The sequence below is a fragment of the Vanessa tameamea genome, chromosome 6, assembly GCF_037043105.1.
Source record: "Vanessa tameamea isolate UH-Manoa-2023 chromosome 6, ilVanTame1 primary haplotype, whole genome shotgun sequence".
NCBI lineage: Eukaryota > Metazoa > Arthropoda > Insecta > Lepidoptera > Nymphalidae > Vanessa > Vanessa tameamea.
Window position 1 is genome coordinate 7,812,837 of NC_087314.1, and position 17,048 is coordinate 7,829,884.

The window sequence follows — 17,048 nt, forward strand, 5'->3', positions numbered from 1 at the left end:
CCAGGCAAACCAGGCCAACCAGGAACACCAGGACAACCAGGCAAACCCGGCCAGCCAGGCTACCCAGGAGGACCAGGACAACCTACACAGCCCGGATACCCAGGTCAACCAGGACAGCCAGGATACCCAGGTCAACCAGGTACACCAGGACAACCAGGCCAACCAGGCCAACCAGGAACACCGGGCCAACCAGGCCAACCAGGAATACCGGGCCAACCAGGAACACCAGGCGAACCCGGCCAGCCCGGCTACCCAGGAGGACCAGGACAACCTACACAGCCCGGCTACCCAGGTCAACCAGGACAGCCAGGATACCCAGGTCAACCAGGTACACCAGGACAACCAGGCCAACCAGGAACACCGGGCCAACCAGGCAAACCAGGCCAACCAGGAACACCAGGACAACCAGGCAAACCCAGCCAGCCAGGCTACCCAGGAGGACCAGGACAACCTACACAGCCCGGCTACCCAGGAGGACCAGGACAACCTATACAGCCCGGATACCCAGGAGGACCAGGACAGCCAGGATACCCAGGTCAACCTGGTACACCAGGACAACCAGGCCAACCAGGTACACCGGGCCAACCAGGCAAACCAGGCCAACCAGGAACACCAGGCGAACCAGGCAAACCCGGCCAGCCCGGCTACCCAGGAGGACCAGGACAACCTACACAGCCCGGCTACCCAGGTCAACCAGGGCAGCCAGGATACCCAGGTCAACCAGGTACACCAGGACAACCAGGCCAACCAGGAACACCGGGCCAACCAGGCAAACCAGGCCAACCAGGAACACCAGGCGAACCAGGCAAACCCGGCCAGCCAGGCTACCCAGGAGGACCAGGACAACCTACACAGCCCGGCTACCCAGGTCAACCAGGGCAGCCAGGATACCCAGGTCAACCAGGTACACCAGGCCAACCAGGAACACCGGGCCAACCAGGCCAACCAGGAACACCAGGCGAACCAGGCAAACCCGGCCAGCCAGGCTACCCAGGAGGACCAGGACAACCTACACAGCCCGGATACCCAGGTCAACCTGGACAGCCAGGATACCCAGGTCAACCAGGTACACCAGGACAACCAGGCCAACCAGGAACACCGGGCCAACCAGGCAAACCAGGCCAACCAGGAACACCAGGCGAACCAGGCAAACCCGGCCAGCCAGGCTACCCAGGAGGACCAGGACAACCTACACAGCCCGGATACCCAGGTCAACCAGGACAACCCGGATACCCAGGACAACCAGGACAGCCAGGATACCCAGGTCAACCAGGTACACCGGGCCAACCAGGCAAACCAGGCCAACCAGGAACACCAGGCGAACCAGGCCAACCAGGCAAACCAGGCCAACCAGGAACACCAGGCGAATCAGGCAAACCCGGCCAGCCCGGCTACCCAGGAGGACCAGGACAACCTACACAGCCAGTATATCCAGGACAACAAGGACAGCAAGGTCAACCCGGTTCACAAGGACAACCAGAATACCCAGGACAACAAGGACAACTTACTGATCAAAAACCCGGTGTAAATGGTGTGTATATTCTTTTTGATAATTATAGTTAATCAAACCACCATCACTAAAAGTTTTATATGGTTTGTACGGCCTGTTAGCAAAGACAAGTAGGATCAAGGATGTAACAATTTTCACTCAATCGCAGACCACTGAACAAGAGCTAAATTCTTCTCTAATTTTCGCAACCAGTAGAATCACTCCACCTTCGGCTGCTGCTATTCTATGAAAATTTAACTCATAAGGGCGGTAAATTGGAGATAATTTATACGGAAGTTTGCTATTTGTAAAATTAGAAATAGGATAATTGATACTTAGGTCTCTTTTTATAAATAGATAGTAACCGTAAAATGCTTGCACGAACAAAGGGTAGAAAAGAAGCAGACTGAGTGACTTAATACGACATTTATGAAAATTAAATGCAAAGTCCTATGGTGTCGTATACATGTTGCCGTTGGAAAACTTAATCGAGCACTACGCTAGTAGTAGGCTAGTCTAGAAAAGTCATCGTAGTCGTCTTTTCTTTATTATTTTTAATTTAACCGATTTTTTATCATTGTTGCAGGAGATAATACTATGGGACAACCTTCTGGAACTGGAGTACAACCTCCCGTCTATCCTCCATCAAGTCAAATGCCACCGTTCCCGATATACGTCATACCTTACCCCTTACCAATTGTGCCAAGCCCTGGATCATGCCCTTGTTACCTTTTAAATCCGGGCAATAATGACTCAAATACTGTGTCACAGTCTCAAAATAATCAGAATAGCAACCAAGCTTACACTCCTTATGGAATAATAGGTTTTATTCCAGTAGTTTTTGTACCCAATTGCCCAGGAAATAACACTGAAATGCAAACGGCGCAACAGAACTTCCCCAATGCAGTATCAGTTCCATACAACTGTGCTCAATGCCAAGCAAGCAGAGATGTGTATCGATACTTTGGAAGACTAAATGGTGGGCGTAGTGTAGATCTTAATGATTTGAAGGAAATTAAATCATTGACAGAACTTGAAAATCTATTGAAAAATGAAATCAAACCACCCCGAAGAAGCCTTAAGAGGATAGCCGTTCATGCCAGAGTGCTCGATGAAGTAACAAATGACAAGAAGGTGAAAAAACACGTGAAAAATCACACATAAATGCTTAGATTTATGGTTAGTAAAATTTTAAATAAGGTTAAGAGTTATTTTGAGGTCGACCGACAATATCTTGGACGATTTCAAAATATTTTACAAATTTAATATTTATTTTCTGATAAGTTCAGAAAAGAAAGATGATTTTAAATTCAAAATATCATCATTAAATATGACCAGTATGTAATATTTACAAATGTAATTTGTACTTGACTTGAATAAATTTCTTTTTTATATTTTAATACATAGTTTTTTACAATTTGTGGCATAAACAAGGTCAATTGTTTAGATTTAAGAGTAAATAAATAAATATATCTATAATTTATTCATCGTCTTTTTATTTCCCGTCTTTCTCTATTTGTTGAACAATGCAAAGCAACAACATTCACATGATTAAAATTAAGGACAATCCAAAATGTGTATAATTATGACTCGATAATGTTATAATACGACATTTGACATTACCAGATAGGTATTATAAATTAGGAGTTAAACGAAATTAAAATCTAACGTTAGTTTAAAATACAATTTTTTTTTCTTCGTTGACTTTAATATAAAAATATTGCATTATGTTAAAATAAACTTAAAAAGTAGAGGTGTCCTAGGACACCCCATTTGGATCGTACTTACATTCGCTTTATATTATGTATTGAATGTTATTAACAATGAAATAAATTAACAACGTTTGAGAATAATAAAATGACAAGAAATAATATTGTTATGTTAAATCCCGCGTGAATCAAAACGATAACAAAAAATAAGTAAAGAAGAAAAACAGATATTGAGAGTGAAAGTTCGCTTGGAGGGACATAACGCATTTTCCTTACGTGACGGTTTCTGCCAGTTCACTCTACTGTAAGCCGCTTAAAATAACTTCATTACAAAATGCACATTTTAATATATATTTCAAAATTAATGGAGACACATTCGAAATTTACTTTCTACGAGTGCTTTTCAATGAGTATAAGGTAGCACGTATAAAAAATAATTACAGCGTTATAATATAATATATTTTATTAATATTACTGGTTTATCCGTAACCATATATTATACATATATATGGTTTATTCTTCTACGGACTCAGTTATCTCTAAAAAAATGATGTTAATATTCATTTAAAACTACTCTGCCTTAAAAGCAATTTATAATGAGGAGATTAAAGTATGTGTTTTGACAATTTTAGATATGATTAATACAATCCTTAGCACTGATGACCGTGACTTAAATATGTCGTTGCAGGTCACTGCAAGGCCTTTGTTGTATTCTTACGAAGACAAAAAGCACACATACTTACAGTTTTGGAATAGTGAGGACATTATGGAACATAATTCCTTTTAAAGCATTTATATGTATAAAATAATAGTACACCGAATTTGACTTTAAAAAAATTAAGTGCAATCGTTTTACTAACAAAACACATTTGTCTTGTTAATGTGTAATATATAATTACGAGTATGGTATAATAACTATCTTAGTATAGTTTCTTATATACATGCTAATGAACGCCAAACAGTAAATAATGTAAATTGACATTACCTAACAAAATATTCTTATATTATATCTTAGTTTATTTTATTATTATACATACAAATTACGTTCTACGTATATTGATTCCTATTGGGAGCATATTTCCCTTTTTTATTGTAATTATATTTTAATTTATGTTTTTCTAAAATAAAATATTAAAGTTAAAATTATTAAAGTATTAAGTCCTAAATTTATATAGGGTTTGCTCCTGCTAACTAATATTTAATGTATTATATTTAACTAATGCATATTATAAGTCCACGAAGACTTTCAATTTACATTAACAGAAATTCGACTTGTAATTCTCAAGAAAAAAGTCTATTGCAGTACTCATTAAAGATCGTATTATATCCTTGTTCCACGTTTAATATGACGAATGTATCTAATTGTTTTACTAAACTAAAATAACAAACTGAAGCTACGGTCATAGCTGTGGCCTTGACACGACATCCTCTACTCGGTCGAGCGTAAAAGCAAGAAAACTTCATTAATGAATAATTTTCACCGATTGAAGATCGTAATAACTACAATAATATTATTTTATACATAACACAGCCTTTTGATATTACTTTACCTTTTGTGTTTCTGTAATGACTCAAGTAAAATGTACGTAAAACATTAAGGAAATCGCAAAGTTATCGCTGAACGTATGTATATATAGAAGAGTACATTAACGTACCGATACATATTGTGTACAAGTAAATATTTAGCTTAATACATGCAAAAAAAGAATATACGTAATTTCAGACATGCATGTACGTACATATTATAATATAAAATGTCATTTATACTTACTATTTTTTATTCTAGAGATAGGCGAACGCTTACGTGGGCCGCCTGATAATGGTAAGTGATCACCACCGCCCATAGACATTTGCCCCGTAAGCATAACAATATATCGCAAGTTCGCCACCAACATTGGGGTGGTACATGTTATGTCACTTGTGCATGTTACTCTAGCTCACTCACTTACTGTGTATTGTTGTTATAGAATATGTTACCTACCCAGACGACCTTGCAAAAAGCGCTACCAATTAAATTTTATCATCGCCAACGATTTCTTATTTTAAATATTTTATTTTTATTATATAAAAAATATATAATTAAAGGAAGTTGACAGGATTCGTGACTTAGGCATCATATTGGATAATAAATTGAATTTCAAACTGCATATAGATAAAGCTCTTGATATAGCAAACAAATCACTAGGCTTTGTTCTAAGGTGCTCCAAAGACTTGAAAAGGAGTGAAACTGTTTTAAGTCTCTTTAATTATTTCGTGCGTAGCAGATTAGAATATTGTTGCTTAATTTGGTCACCGTGTTAAAAATTGCACATTAATAGAGACGAGAATATACAAAAAAAGTTTCTTCGTCAACTATCATATAGATTTAGGATAAATTCAAAGTCTTATAATGAAAGATGCAATCTGTTCAATATACAAAGTCTGGAGAATAGACGAAAAATATTGTCAATGAAATTTTTATTTAATTTATTTAATAATAATATTGACTGTCCGGAACTTTTATCAAAATTCTATTTAAACGACCCTCACATTAATTCCCGTAATATGAGCCATTTCTTTTATACCAGATTATATAAAACGCAACTAGGTAGGAATTCCATCATATGGAGATTATCATTGTTATACATCACCATCAGTATTAAAGTAAAAGATTTAGACATATGTCACGATAGTCGACCTCAATTCAAACGAAAAATAAAGAATTTCATTTGTGCTCAATTCTAATCATATGGTTTATCTTATTAATTATTTATTATATAATAGTTTAAAAAATGTATTGTATTTCTTATTTTTAATTATTATGCTTATGTTTAATTCATATTTTCAATAATTACATTGTGTAATATGATAATGCATGATGAGACGACCTGTAAGTAGTAGAACTTTTGCCTTGATAATTTTGAAATGTAATTTTTTATTTTTTATTTTGGATGTGCTATTGTATCTACTGTTGGTTGTCCTAATGAAAATAAAATAAAATAAGATTGCAAATACAATTCAATTAAATTTAAAAATATTGGATAGAGATTATTAAAGATAAAAGAATTGCATAAACGAAAAGTTTCAACTCTCTAGTTCTCCCTCAGGTGACTTTCATCCGAGTGGAGATGACGCTCGAGTCTCGCTCACAACCTCGCACCGCTTTAAAATAGAGATTAGTGGCTGGACTGAATAGAACTGCAGATTGAAAATTGGTGCAGTGTTCCACAAAATATATTTAATATTAATAGGCGTTAATTTTCCCACCGAACATAAAAACTTTTATGGTGATGGTCGGCGGGACTTTCGCACGGGGACACTAGCTAAAAACAGCCATATTTATCGAAATTTCACATATAGATGTTTAAGTGTACATAATTATGATACAAAAGTCTATTCATTACTATAGAAAAAAAAAACAACTCAATATATTTTTTCATAAATTCCTATTTATGTCTTTATTTATTTTGAACACTAAAAACCACTAAGGTAGAGGATATGTAGAGGATAGATTTATATAGGTTTAGTATGTCTGTTGCACTTTGTGCTTTCGTTAAATTTTGCTTTCCTATTTAATTTTCATATTATATCTATGCATACTTCCTCACACATCCTAAATGACTGTTCGGAATAAATCAAGTAATAAACTACACAAATATAGTGTTGACCTCAACTACTACAGGTAAGCTGAGATTTTATTACTCGAAGGAAAATGACACATTGTATCATGCTAAAATTAGTCTGCGTCATTGCATCTTTACAGAAGGACGGATTGCCTACAAACAGACTCATTACCCGTCAGTTACCATTGTCAATTATAAGACAAAAACTCCCACGGCTTATAAAGGTTCTACCGTACGCGTACGCACGCAGAGCGCGTTCAAACTCATCCGCAATACTAGTGCCGAGTGTTGGAAACCTATTCTAATGTAAGTTCTACCTATTTAGATCTGATTAAAAAGACGTTTAAATAAAATATAGATTAATAGATTCCAAAAAAATCTCCTTTAATCTCCTAAGATACAATTAAGTTCATTTCTTTGATTTAAGGATAACGAAAAAAAATATTTAAAAATATATGGGAATTAAATTTATACAGAACTACATATAACGTAAGACATAAAACAAATATAGCGTAATTACTATAATACTAATTGTTACGTAATATTTTTGCTTTTATAATCCTTTTTTATTTTATGTTAATTTTTATTTTGTACCTTCAAACTATTTAGTTACAATTTGTGTTCGATATATCTATTGAGTCCAATGTTTACCTATTTATACTTATATTCACTAATGACATAATTAGATACTGAAAAGCTAAGAGCCTAGGTAACAACAACAATTTTATTAATACGAATAATATGTTCTTATTTTTTGATAAGCAAGATCTGATAAAAATATATTTATTTGATCCAAAATTTTTCATTTTCCTTTAACGACACAATTACTAGCTTCATGTTCAACTATGTGTGTCGCGAGTGTTTTTTTTACAATGATGAGAAGTAAGAAAAACCTTGTGGTATAAAAATAACTTTTCATTATTAATAGGAGCCGGGAGGGTTCAGCGATTAGGAGACATGAATCTTGATCGATGATTTTGGGTTCAAATCCGCTTAATTGTATTCATTGTTCATCTACTGCTCAGCAGTGAAGTGTTTCCCTTAATCTTAAGATAACCGGATGTCAGATGTAAAGATTTACATATGATATTTAGGTCTGCGTCAGATACCACATGTGTAGCCACAAAGTCGCATTGAAGCAGCGTGATGAAATAAGCTCCTTATCTCAGCAGTGGGATACTTACTTGAATTTATTTTTCTTTTTGAAATAACTAAAAACGGAACAATTTTTTTGTGAATAAATTAAAAATCTTAATTTTATTAAACCCTACCACTACAAAAACGATCTAAGTGTTACGCTAATATTATAAAAAATATATTATTTTATTTGTAAATACCCAAAAATGACTTCATAATTCAATAAATATAATTTCAAACAAACTTTTATTTTTAGTAATGTACACACGGAACAAAAACAATTAAAACCTGTTGTTTGCCTTTTTGTGTAACTTTGCCATTTTTGTTCTCTTAGAAAGGATTTTGTGCTAAAAAAAGTGTATAAAAGTTATTAAACAAATAAGTACTCAATACTTTATAATCGGAAATTGTTGATATTTAAACTAACCGGAATTGGCTGAGCTTTTAACTTTAACTTTAATTTTACTAAGTAAAAAATCTCTTATAAAATCTATAAGGGAATAACAAAATCAACGAAGCAAAGTACGTATTCCAATGACGAATCCCAGTATTTCTATTCAAATCTAAGGATAATTATCTTATTGTTAGTATAGCAACCGAATAATGTAATAAGTAGGCAGTAGGCATAGAAATATGCCACCAATCCATTCTAATATTATAAATGCGAAAGTAACTCTGTCTGTCTGTCTCGCTTTCACGCCAAAACTACTGGACCGATTTAAATGAAATTTGGTACACAAATAGTCTAGAGTCTGAGAAAGGACATAGGCTACTTTTTATTAGGAAAAAAGTGCTGTAAAGGGTTGAAAAGGGGGATGAAAGGTTGTAAGCTGTTGAAAGTATTGTCAGTTTTAGAACTAGAAGCATAAAACTTTTATTTTAGGCTGTACACTTATAAACTAAAATATCATGACACCCACTAATTTTGGAAATTCTACCCCTAAAGGGGAGAAATAAGGGTTTGACATTTCGTATACAGGTTAGTCTGGAAGTCCGTCATTTTTGAAGTTAGAAGCAGGAAACTTTATTTTTGGGATACCGATTAACAATGATTTGATTCGCATTTAATTGTTTCTGGATATTTTACGCCTAAAGAGGGAAATTGGGTTAACATTTCGTATACAGGTTAGTCTGGAAGTCCGTCATTTTTGAAGTTACGAAATACACACCAATGTCAACAAAGAGGTCTTACATTAACGTAATATTTTAAGTTAATTTGTAAATATATTAAATTATTCATATTCTACGCGAGCAAAGCCGCGGGTAACAGCTAGTATTTATATATTTTTTTCCATTTGGCTGATTGTACTGTGAATTGTCTAGCAAACAATTCACAGTAAATATTGTTATGAGGGTCAGAATTTTAAACGCTTACGTACAAGTAAAGTTTACCTTCGCGTAGTTATAATTACCCATGTTAATTTGTATTAAGGACCATTATCATTACTCATATTTCGTAGACCCTGAAAACAATTACTGAATTCTAATATGTGAACATTCAAAATTGTACATTTTTTTACTACTTATCGTATACAACAGGGAGTATTTTCTTATACCATCCAGAAGGTACAGTGGATACGATATGACTATAAAAAATATTAGAAAAAAAAAACATGGGTGACAATTTGAACAATATTTTCAGCTTGGCATCGTGAGAACCTAAAGGTTTCAAGTATTATTTTACCCTGTTTCACCCTTAGTTGTCTAAAGTTCTCAGTTCCAAGCCTTCTCGTAACAGGAAAGTACTGATATTTTCCCAGCAATAGGTCAATAAAGAACTACTTAATTCATAAATTTTCTATAGTCATTGGAGCTTATCCCGATACACAAGAAACCGTGTGCAGATAATTAGTTGATGTAAATGCTGTTATGTAAATAATTATTATAAACTTTTTACAGATGGCTTGCATTATGTATGTGATAGTGATGCTGATTATATCAGTTACAGTGGTGACATCGGAAAATAAGGAAAAATATTTTAGGAATATATCTCCTACAGTGAAGGATAAAAGTGAATTAAACAATGATTTGAAAACCGAAGCCAGTTCTTGTGAGTTCCAGAAGTTTATTTGTTTAATTCTGTTGTTACATTAATTTGTATATCTACTTTTTATTTTATTTATGTGTATTTTAATAATTAATTATAAATTAAACACAGTAATTTGTCTATTGCATTATAAAAGTAAATTTCAATGTTGTTTTGTACTTATTGTGCAAATGCAAATATTATGTATAGATAAGTTCATTTTGTACCGGATTGACCCAAAACTCCGATTTATATGAGAATTTTAACAATATTTTGTAGTTAGAATACGGACATAGTGTTTAAATGTTGAATATTAATAGATCGAAGGGAAATTTAAACGTCTACGACAGCACATCTTTTATAGACTTAATATAGTAAATGGGGTAAAAACCTATATTACGAGCATAGATATTAGGTAGGTAGGTAGAGGAAGTCATATACTATAGCAAGTATTACTATTAGAAAAAATAGAAAAACGACTTAATATTATAACAAATATTAAAAATTATTTCTATTATTTACAGATTCGCATCAGTATTCGGACTGGGGCGGAAGCAATCCTGGTGGCTACGGATTTTCAGTAACAGGTTATGGAACAATAGATGATAAATACAGTAACAACCTCGCCTCTAAAGGATTCGATGGTTATGACAACTCGCTCAAAGATTATAGTTATGTCGGTCATAACAACTTGGGTTACAATGAACTAAATGGTTTTGGGGGTAATGAAGGTTATGGTGCATATAAGGGGTATGGAGGCAATATCCCAAACGGATATAACTCCAATAAATTCGTTCCCGGCGGATATAGGCAAAGTGGATATGTTCCAAATGAATTTGGTCCTAGTGGTTACTCTTCGCCGGGGTATGGCCCCAGTGGATATGAAGGTAGCGCATACGCAGGTAATGGAGGATACGGAGGCTTCGGGGGCAATGGTGGCTTAGCCTCTTACAGCGGCTATAACAATCCTAATTATCAAGGCGGTGGTCACCTTGGATACGGATATTATAATAAAAAAGGCGGTTTCGGTAATATTTACAGCAGTGGTGTAACACCTAGCTTGGTAACCGGCTATAGAGGTTACACGCGGAGATAATATAAAAGAGATAACGATTGACACAAAAAGGCAACTAGTTTGATACGTATTGTTAAGACTAAAGTTTAATTTTAATTACTAAGGATTACTTAACCATATACTAATAAAATGTATTATTATTAGACAAAATTTACAATTAGATGCCTCTAATGCGTCATTTGAGACGAAATGTTATAATGTAAAATAATTTTAAGCGTTTTTTCGAATTAATTAAAAGAAACAAGCGGGCTTCAAATATTGTCATCCCTTTATCTGTTCCATTTAAAAGTAATACACGATGTATGTATTATAACAACCAAAGAAGTATTATTGTGATAACTAATCCAATCTATTGATTTTATTTTTGTTTTGATAAGAAAAATATGTATGTGTGAATCTATTGTAATAAAATGATGATGCTATAATTATTCATTATCCAAGACAAACGACGTTTATACAAACGAGTTTCTACTTCAGGTATTAAAAATGTGACCATTTTATATTTAATGATGTTATAAATCTGTAACTTTAATTAATATAACTACATTTATTTATTTAAATAATAAAACAATAATGCATAATTAGCAAATTTTATTACTAACAAAGACATACACGTAATCTTAAAATCATACTTCCTACTTCATTAAAAATTTTTAGTTACATAGCGTATTTAATGAACATTAAAGTTTTATCGAAAAAGTCACCACTGAAATGTATGCTTACTTAATTAATCCTATTCAATGTAACGAATATCAAAAAAAGTTCAACCATAACAATTATTACTTAGTCAAAACAGCACAAATATTTGATTTGGATGAACAATCAGTTGAACATTATCGCAATTTTGAATAAAATTTATTTCTTAAATGTTAATCTGACCCAGACACGCTAGTTTGCTTTTTCATAGACTTCAATGCCCTTTCACGAAGTTTTTTTTCCAAGTCCTCGTTATTCACCTTACCCTCCTCCTCTTCTTCCTCTTCTGCTTCGTCACTGTCAGAAGAATCATCTTTTCGCTTAGAAGCTTTCTTGTGTTTTTTATGTTTCTTATGCTTCTTTGAGTGTTTCTTATGTTTCTTAGCCTTTTTAGACTTTTTAGGTTCATCGCTGTCCGAATCTGATTCAGAATCTGATACCTTCTTCCTAGGTTTTTTCTTTGATACTTGGTCACTGTCAGATGAGGAATCTTCTTTCTCTCTCTTCTTAGCTTTTTTCTCACCATCATCGCGGGATTTTGACTTTATATCATCAGCGTGCTTAATTTTAGAAGGTTTCTCTTCACCTTTCTTGGATTTAGTGACTTCAGGCGAAGCTATTTTTTCTTTAGCTGGATCTGCTTTCTTTCGTCTCAATTCTTTTTCAGATGAAGTAGAATCATGCTTAGCTTTCTTTTTAGTTGATTTCTCGTCACTGTCCGAGCTATCGTCGTGGGAATCTTCTGAATTGTCAGCTTTTTTAGTCTTTACCTGTTTATTTTCTTTATCTGGCCTCGAGCGTTCAGTATTTGAATCTTTACCCCGTTTTTTCGACTTCTTGTCAATATCAGATTCTTCTGGAATGTTCTTTTGTTTACTTTTAGAACTCTTATGCTTCACTTCCTCCTCAGAACTCGATTCTGAACTCGAAGATCGAGCTCTCTTCTTACGGGACTTTTTTGCTAACTTCTTTTTAGCATTCTTTTTGCTTTTCTTCTTTCTATCCTCTTCTGAATCACTTGAGGAAGAATCATCGGACTCACTCTCACTTGAAGAGCTTTCCTTCTTTGTCTTCTTAGACCTTTTTGAAGTGGGTTTCTCTTTACGTTTCAGTTTAGATTTGCTTTTAGATTTAGAGACTTCTTCACTACTTTCACTGTCCGATTCAGATTGCTTTCCTTTACGTTTAGATTTCTTTGCTTCTTGAACTTTAGCAGTTTCTTCTTCGTTTTGTTCTTTTCCAGAAGCATCATCACCAGATTTATCAGATTTTTTGTTTTCAATTTCATGCTTTCTTAGGAATGGTGAAGGTGTCCGAGATAGACTCTTTGAATACTCTCTGAGAACCGGTACGGCAATGAAATCTTCCCTATCTTCATCGTCAGATGATTGAACTGGTTTTATCTGGCTTTCATTTTGAGAAACTGTTTTTTCATTTACTACAGATGATTCACGACTAGAACTCGATACGCGTTCCTTAGAGCGTTCTCGAGGAACAGATACTCGTTCAGGAGATTTCTTGCGTAGTTTTTCCAAGTTTTCTGTTAAAAAAAACATATAAATTAGGTAAGTACATGTCATTTAATTTTGTCGCTCTGAAATCCAGCATTAGGAGAGTGCCGGTAAAGATCGAATACAAAAATGTTAGGCAAACAATGCAATTATAACGCATTATAAAGCATTTTTTTCTATTTAAAGTATTTTTTTCATATGACAAAAAACAATGTCCGTTCTCTCTTCCGTCGATATAAAATAAACTAAAACCTCGTAATAATATACTTCTTGGTACTTTAATACACGTAAAAGATTTACTAACAACAGGAAAAAAAAATTTTGCTACCTTTACGCGGTATGGATACAGATTTCTCCAAGCGCTCCTTAATCAAATCGCTCGACCTCCTATCGCGGGACTTTCTATCCCTCGATCGTCTCTCTTTTCCGGAGCGATCTCTTGATCTTTTATCCCTAGTGAAAAGTATAAAGATTATTTATTATAAAAAAAGTAACATACAAATCATCCAAACAAAATATACCTATTCAACAACAAATACGACTGAATATTTTTATAAATTTTTAAAAACTGTATTGCTATTTGCTACATACCTTGACCTGTCTCTGGTGCGCCGGTCGCGCGAGCGCCGGTCCCGCGATCGCCGGTCGCGCGAGCGACGCCCGGAACGACGGCGAGAACGCGTACGCCTGCGGGAACGCGAACGTCTACGATCGCGAGACCTAAACGTTATTATATTTATTTATGGCAAAATTAAACTTAAATTGTTCACACTACAACACAATAATTATTAATTGCATATCATTCATTCTTATTCCTGTTATGACTTCACATAATATTGAAGTCAATTTCTATGTCTATTGCATTCGACATAAATTATGTCGAAGATTTCTATTTGTAAGCAAATAATTACAAGCATTCGTTATATACGTGTAATATAATTCATATAAGCGTGCAAATAAGGGTTTTAATAAACCAAATATATTTCTTTTTTTTTCACATAGTTTTTAAATATTTAATGAGCAATTTTTTTTGAAGGTTTGTATATTCTAAAAGTCTGAATATACATTGTAATAGGGGTATAGGACTAATTAACATATCTATAAAGTATTTGATACTTTATAGATATTATTTACAGTAAAAATAACACGACTAAAACATTAATGTTAAAAAAATTAAGAAAAAAAAAACAGATCGTATTAAAAATCAAAATATATTGTAATAAATATAAAATGTGTAGTTTTAAAGTAACAAGATGAAAGGGAAAAAACAAAAGGAAATTACCTGTCTCTTGAACGTCGTCGAGAGCGTGAACGTGAGCGTCTACGTCTTTCAAGCGATCGGCGACGTTCTCGCGACCTGGCGTTTATAACTTATATGTTAAAACCAAATATAGTATAAAAATGTCGTATATTAACAAGCGATAACACTACCCTGTTGATAATAATAGTAAACTCGTAACTCATAATAACTTTACTAATAATTGACAAAAATATAGTCTCAATATAAAACTACCTATAAAACCGATTAAACTAAATTAAACGGAGCAGTAAAAATAGAAAATAGTAAACGCGTAAGGCGTTACGCTTCGACGCAGATCTTTAAGCGCATTCGGTTTTAATTGATTATGATTGAATAAATTATAATATGTAATGAAGCAAATAATTCCACGTACCTCTCGCGGCGTTCCCGCTCACGTCGACGTCGCTCCCTCTCCCGCTCTCGCTCGCGCTCCCGCTCCCGTTCGCGGCGGTCCACCGAGCGACGCCGACTGCTGCGACGACGAGACTTGCTCCTAATATTAAGAACATTTTGAATAATAAGAGTAAAAATGATCGAGCTTAATCGAAAATTGAACAAACGTAACGGCAAATATAATCTTAGTTGCTTAAATATTTTATTTCTCCAATACTTAAAAAAATTTACTAAAATTTCAAACAGATCTGTATATATTTTTTTAAATATAAGCAAGGTGGATCCTGATTTTTAGTTTCAAGCCAAACAATAAAGATTTACTTTAAACACATAGAAAATTAATATTCATAGTATTTTTTCCTATCTTAATAAAAAGTGCATCTTACAAAATGTAATGAAGATTAATTCGAGTTCTAGAAGTATAAATTTTTACCTCTCCCTGCGTGAACTGCGTCTTGGACTAACACTTGTAGATGAGTCACGATTGGAACGATACTGCCTTTTCTTGTGTGAAGATCTCTTCTTAGCACTCCCACCTTCATAGATAAAAAAATATGTATCATTCACTGTTTATGGAAATAAGATACGAAAAAACACACAAAAGATTTGGATGATGAATCTTAAGTTTACATTCCCATGTTCTAATCTTCACCGCGCTAGATAAACGTGTTGATAAACAACTTATGTAAATAAAAAGATGTCTTAAACAGGAACTTACGTGATGATGCAGATGAAGATCTGCGTTCACTAGACGAATTGCGCGTTTTTTCAACAGGTTTTTCTTCTTCTTTTTCAGCTGCTGGCCTAACGAAATATCATAAATTATAAACAATAAGTTACAGTATAATAAAACTAATGCTGACTTTGTTGAATTATATGTACGTGAAGCTGAGGATATGTCAACTCATGCATATTTTTAGAGTATTACCATCAAATAGTGTTCAAATAATATTAATAAAAAACTGACATGGTTAAATAAAAAATTAAAGATATTAAAAAAAAATTGAGATAGATGTTAAGAACGAAATTTTAAGTGATCAAATAATAATGCTTTCATTATTGGAAAAAAGTTGGAAATTGAAAAATTAAACAGGTGAACTCCTAATGTTTGGTTCTCTCATGGGCCAGTCAATAAAGCCCATGAAGGTCAAGTAATTAGTATCATTATGATTTTTTGCTATGTGGTTTGGGACGTTAAAATAATAACAAATTAAAATTTTCAACCCTCTGGGGTGAACGCTAGGGGGTTGAGAGGGTGAAAAGCGTTTTTGCTTATAACTTTGTGAAAAAAATTGTTAGATGGGTGAAAATTGGACAGAAGGTGTAAATAATTATAACTTACCTTGTATTAAAATTTCGACCTTTTTTGTTTAGTGCAGAATTAGTTATTATCAAAAAAGAATGTTTTTTGTACCTTATTTATTTGAACATTTCTACTTGTAAAATTACCTTAGTGTTGTTAGGATGTGTGAAAAGAGAATGTGTAATGTAAATTTAAATGCTTTGTTTTATGAATATAATAATAAATTTCTTCAAATGTTATTAATTATTGTAATTGTTTATTTAATTTTTTAAGTAGCACTGTTGAAACGATCATAAGGATCGCTGTTTAATTGCTTCGTTCAATCTGTTCGAATTTTCAATGGTTTTGCTCTTTTTTGAGTAAACTAAAAACAATGATATTAATGTAATTGTTAATTAACAAATAATAATAAAATGTTGTTTGCAAAAATCGTACCTGTAATACGAATGTTAAAGACACTTTTCTAAGTTATCTATCATTTTGCCCTAATTTCCCCTTTTTTTTCACATTTATTATTGTTAAATTTGAATTTGTTTATGAAAAAACAACAAAACAAGTAACATTTAGGGTGACACTTCAATTAATTACTAATTAACAACTTTCTATAAACATTTCAATCCATTTAAACAAGTTTTTACCACTGTTCAAAAAACATTATTTTTTGTTAATAACTTTTTTTTTTGAACTAAACAAAAAAGGTCGAAATTTTAATACAAGGTAAGTTATAATTATTTACATCTTCTGTACAATTTTCACCCATCTAACAATTTTTTTCACAAAATTATAAGCAAAAACGCTTTTCACCCT

At 33.7% G+C, this 17,048-nt stretch overlaps 4 protein-coding genes across 12 annotated transcripts in view; 3 read left to right on the forward strand and 1 right to left on the reverse strand.

The window, feature by feature from the left end:
• The window catches only part of LOC113393298 (collagen alpha-1(III) chain-like), a 28,177-nt gene extending 25,205 nt beyond the window's left edge, over positions 1-2,972 (forward strand). For 4 of the 5 annotated variants that reach the window (XM_064215058.1, XM_064215059.1, XM_064215060.1 and 1 more), the window contains 4 exons: positions 68-328; positions 563-688; positions 1,175-1,531; positions 2,076-2,972. In XM_064215058.1, the coding sequence (XP_064071128.1) occupies positions 68-328; positions 563-688; positions 1,175-1,531; positions 2,076-2,653 (1,322 nt within the window). In that variant the 3' untranslated portion in view covers positions 2,654-2,972. The remainder of the gene's footprint in view (positions 1-67; positions 329-562; positions 689-1,174; positions 1,532-2,075) is intronic. The other variant, XM_064215057.1, reaches the window with a different exon arrangement.
• Positions 694-1,170, forward strand: LOC135193311 (putative cuticle collagen 155; the record flags this gene model as incomplete). The annotated part of the gene is made up of 2 exons (XM_064215133.1): positions 694-904; positions 950-1,170. Coding segments are annotated over 2 exons (432 nt in total), but the record flags the coding sequence as incomplete, so codon positions are not given.
• Positions 2,973-6,945: 3,973 nt separating the features above from the next.
• Positions 6,946-11,088, forward strand: LOC113393219 (uncharacterized). Its single transcript, XM_026630000.2, has 3 exons — positions 6,946-7,106; positions 9,837-9,987; positions 10,488-11,088. The coding sequence occupies exons 2-3, from the start codon at positions 9,837-9,839 to the stop codon at positions 11,057-11,059; spliced, it is 723 nt and encodes a 240-aa protein (XP_026485785.2). The 5' UTR covers positions 6,946-7,106; the 3' UTR covers positions 11,060-11,088.
• Positions 11,089-11,612: 524 nt separating this feature from the next.
• The window catches only part of LOC113393218 (peptidyl-prolyl cis-trans isomerase G-like), a 149,292-nt gene continuing 143,856 nt past the window's right edge, over positions 11,613-17,048 (reverse strand). For 4 of the 5 annotated variants that reach the window (XM_064215206.1, XM_026629998.2, XM_064215208.1 and 1 more), the window contains 7 exons: positions 15,657-15,742; positions 15,372-15,474; positions 14,919-15,038; positions 14,528-14,602; positions 13,837-13,965; positions 13,574-13,698; positions 11,613-13,274 (listed from right to left, as the gene is read on the reverse strand). In XM_064215206.1, coding sequence (XP_064071276.1) covers positions 11,908-13,274; positions 13,574-13,698; positions 13,837-13,965; positions 14,528-14,602; positions 14,919-15,038; positions 15,372-15,474; positions 15,657-15,742 — 2,005 coding nt within the window. In that variant the 3' untranslated portion in view covers positions 11,613-11,907. The remainder of the gene's footprint in view (positions 13,275-13,573; positions 13,699-13,836; positions 13,966-14,527; positions 14,603-14,918; positions 15,039-15,371; positions 15,475-15,656; positions 15,743-17,048) is intronic. The other variant, XM_026629999.2, reaches the window with a different exon arrangement.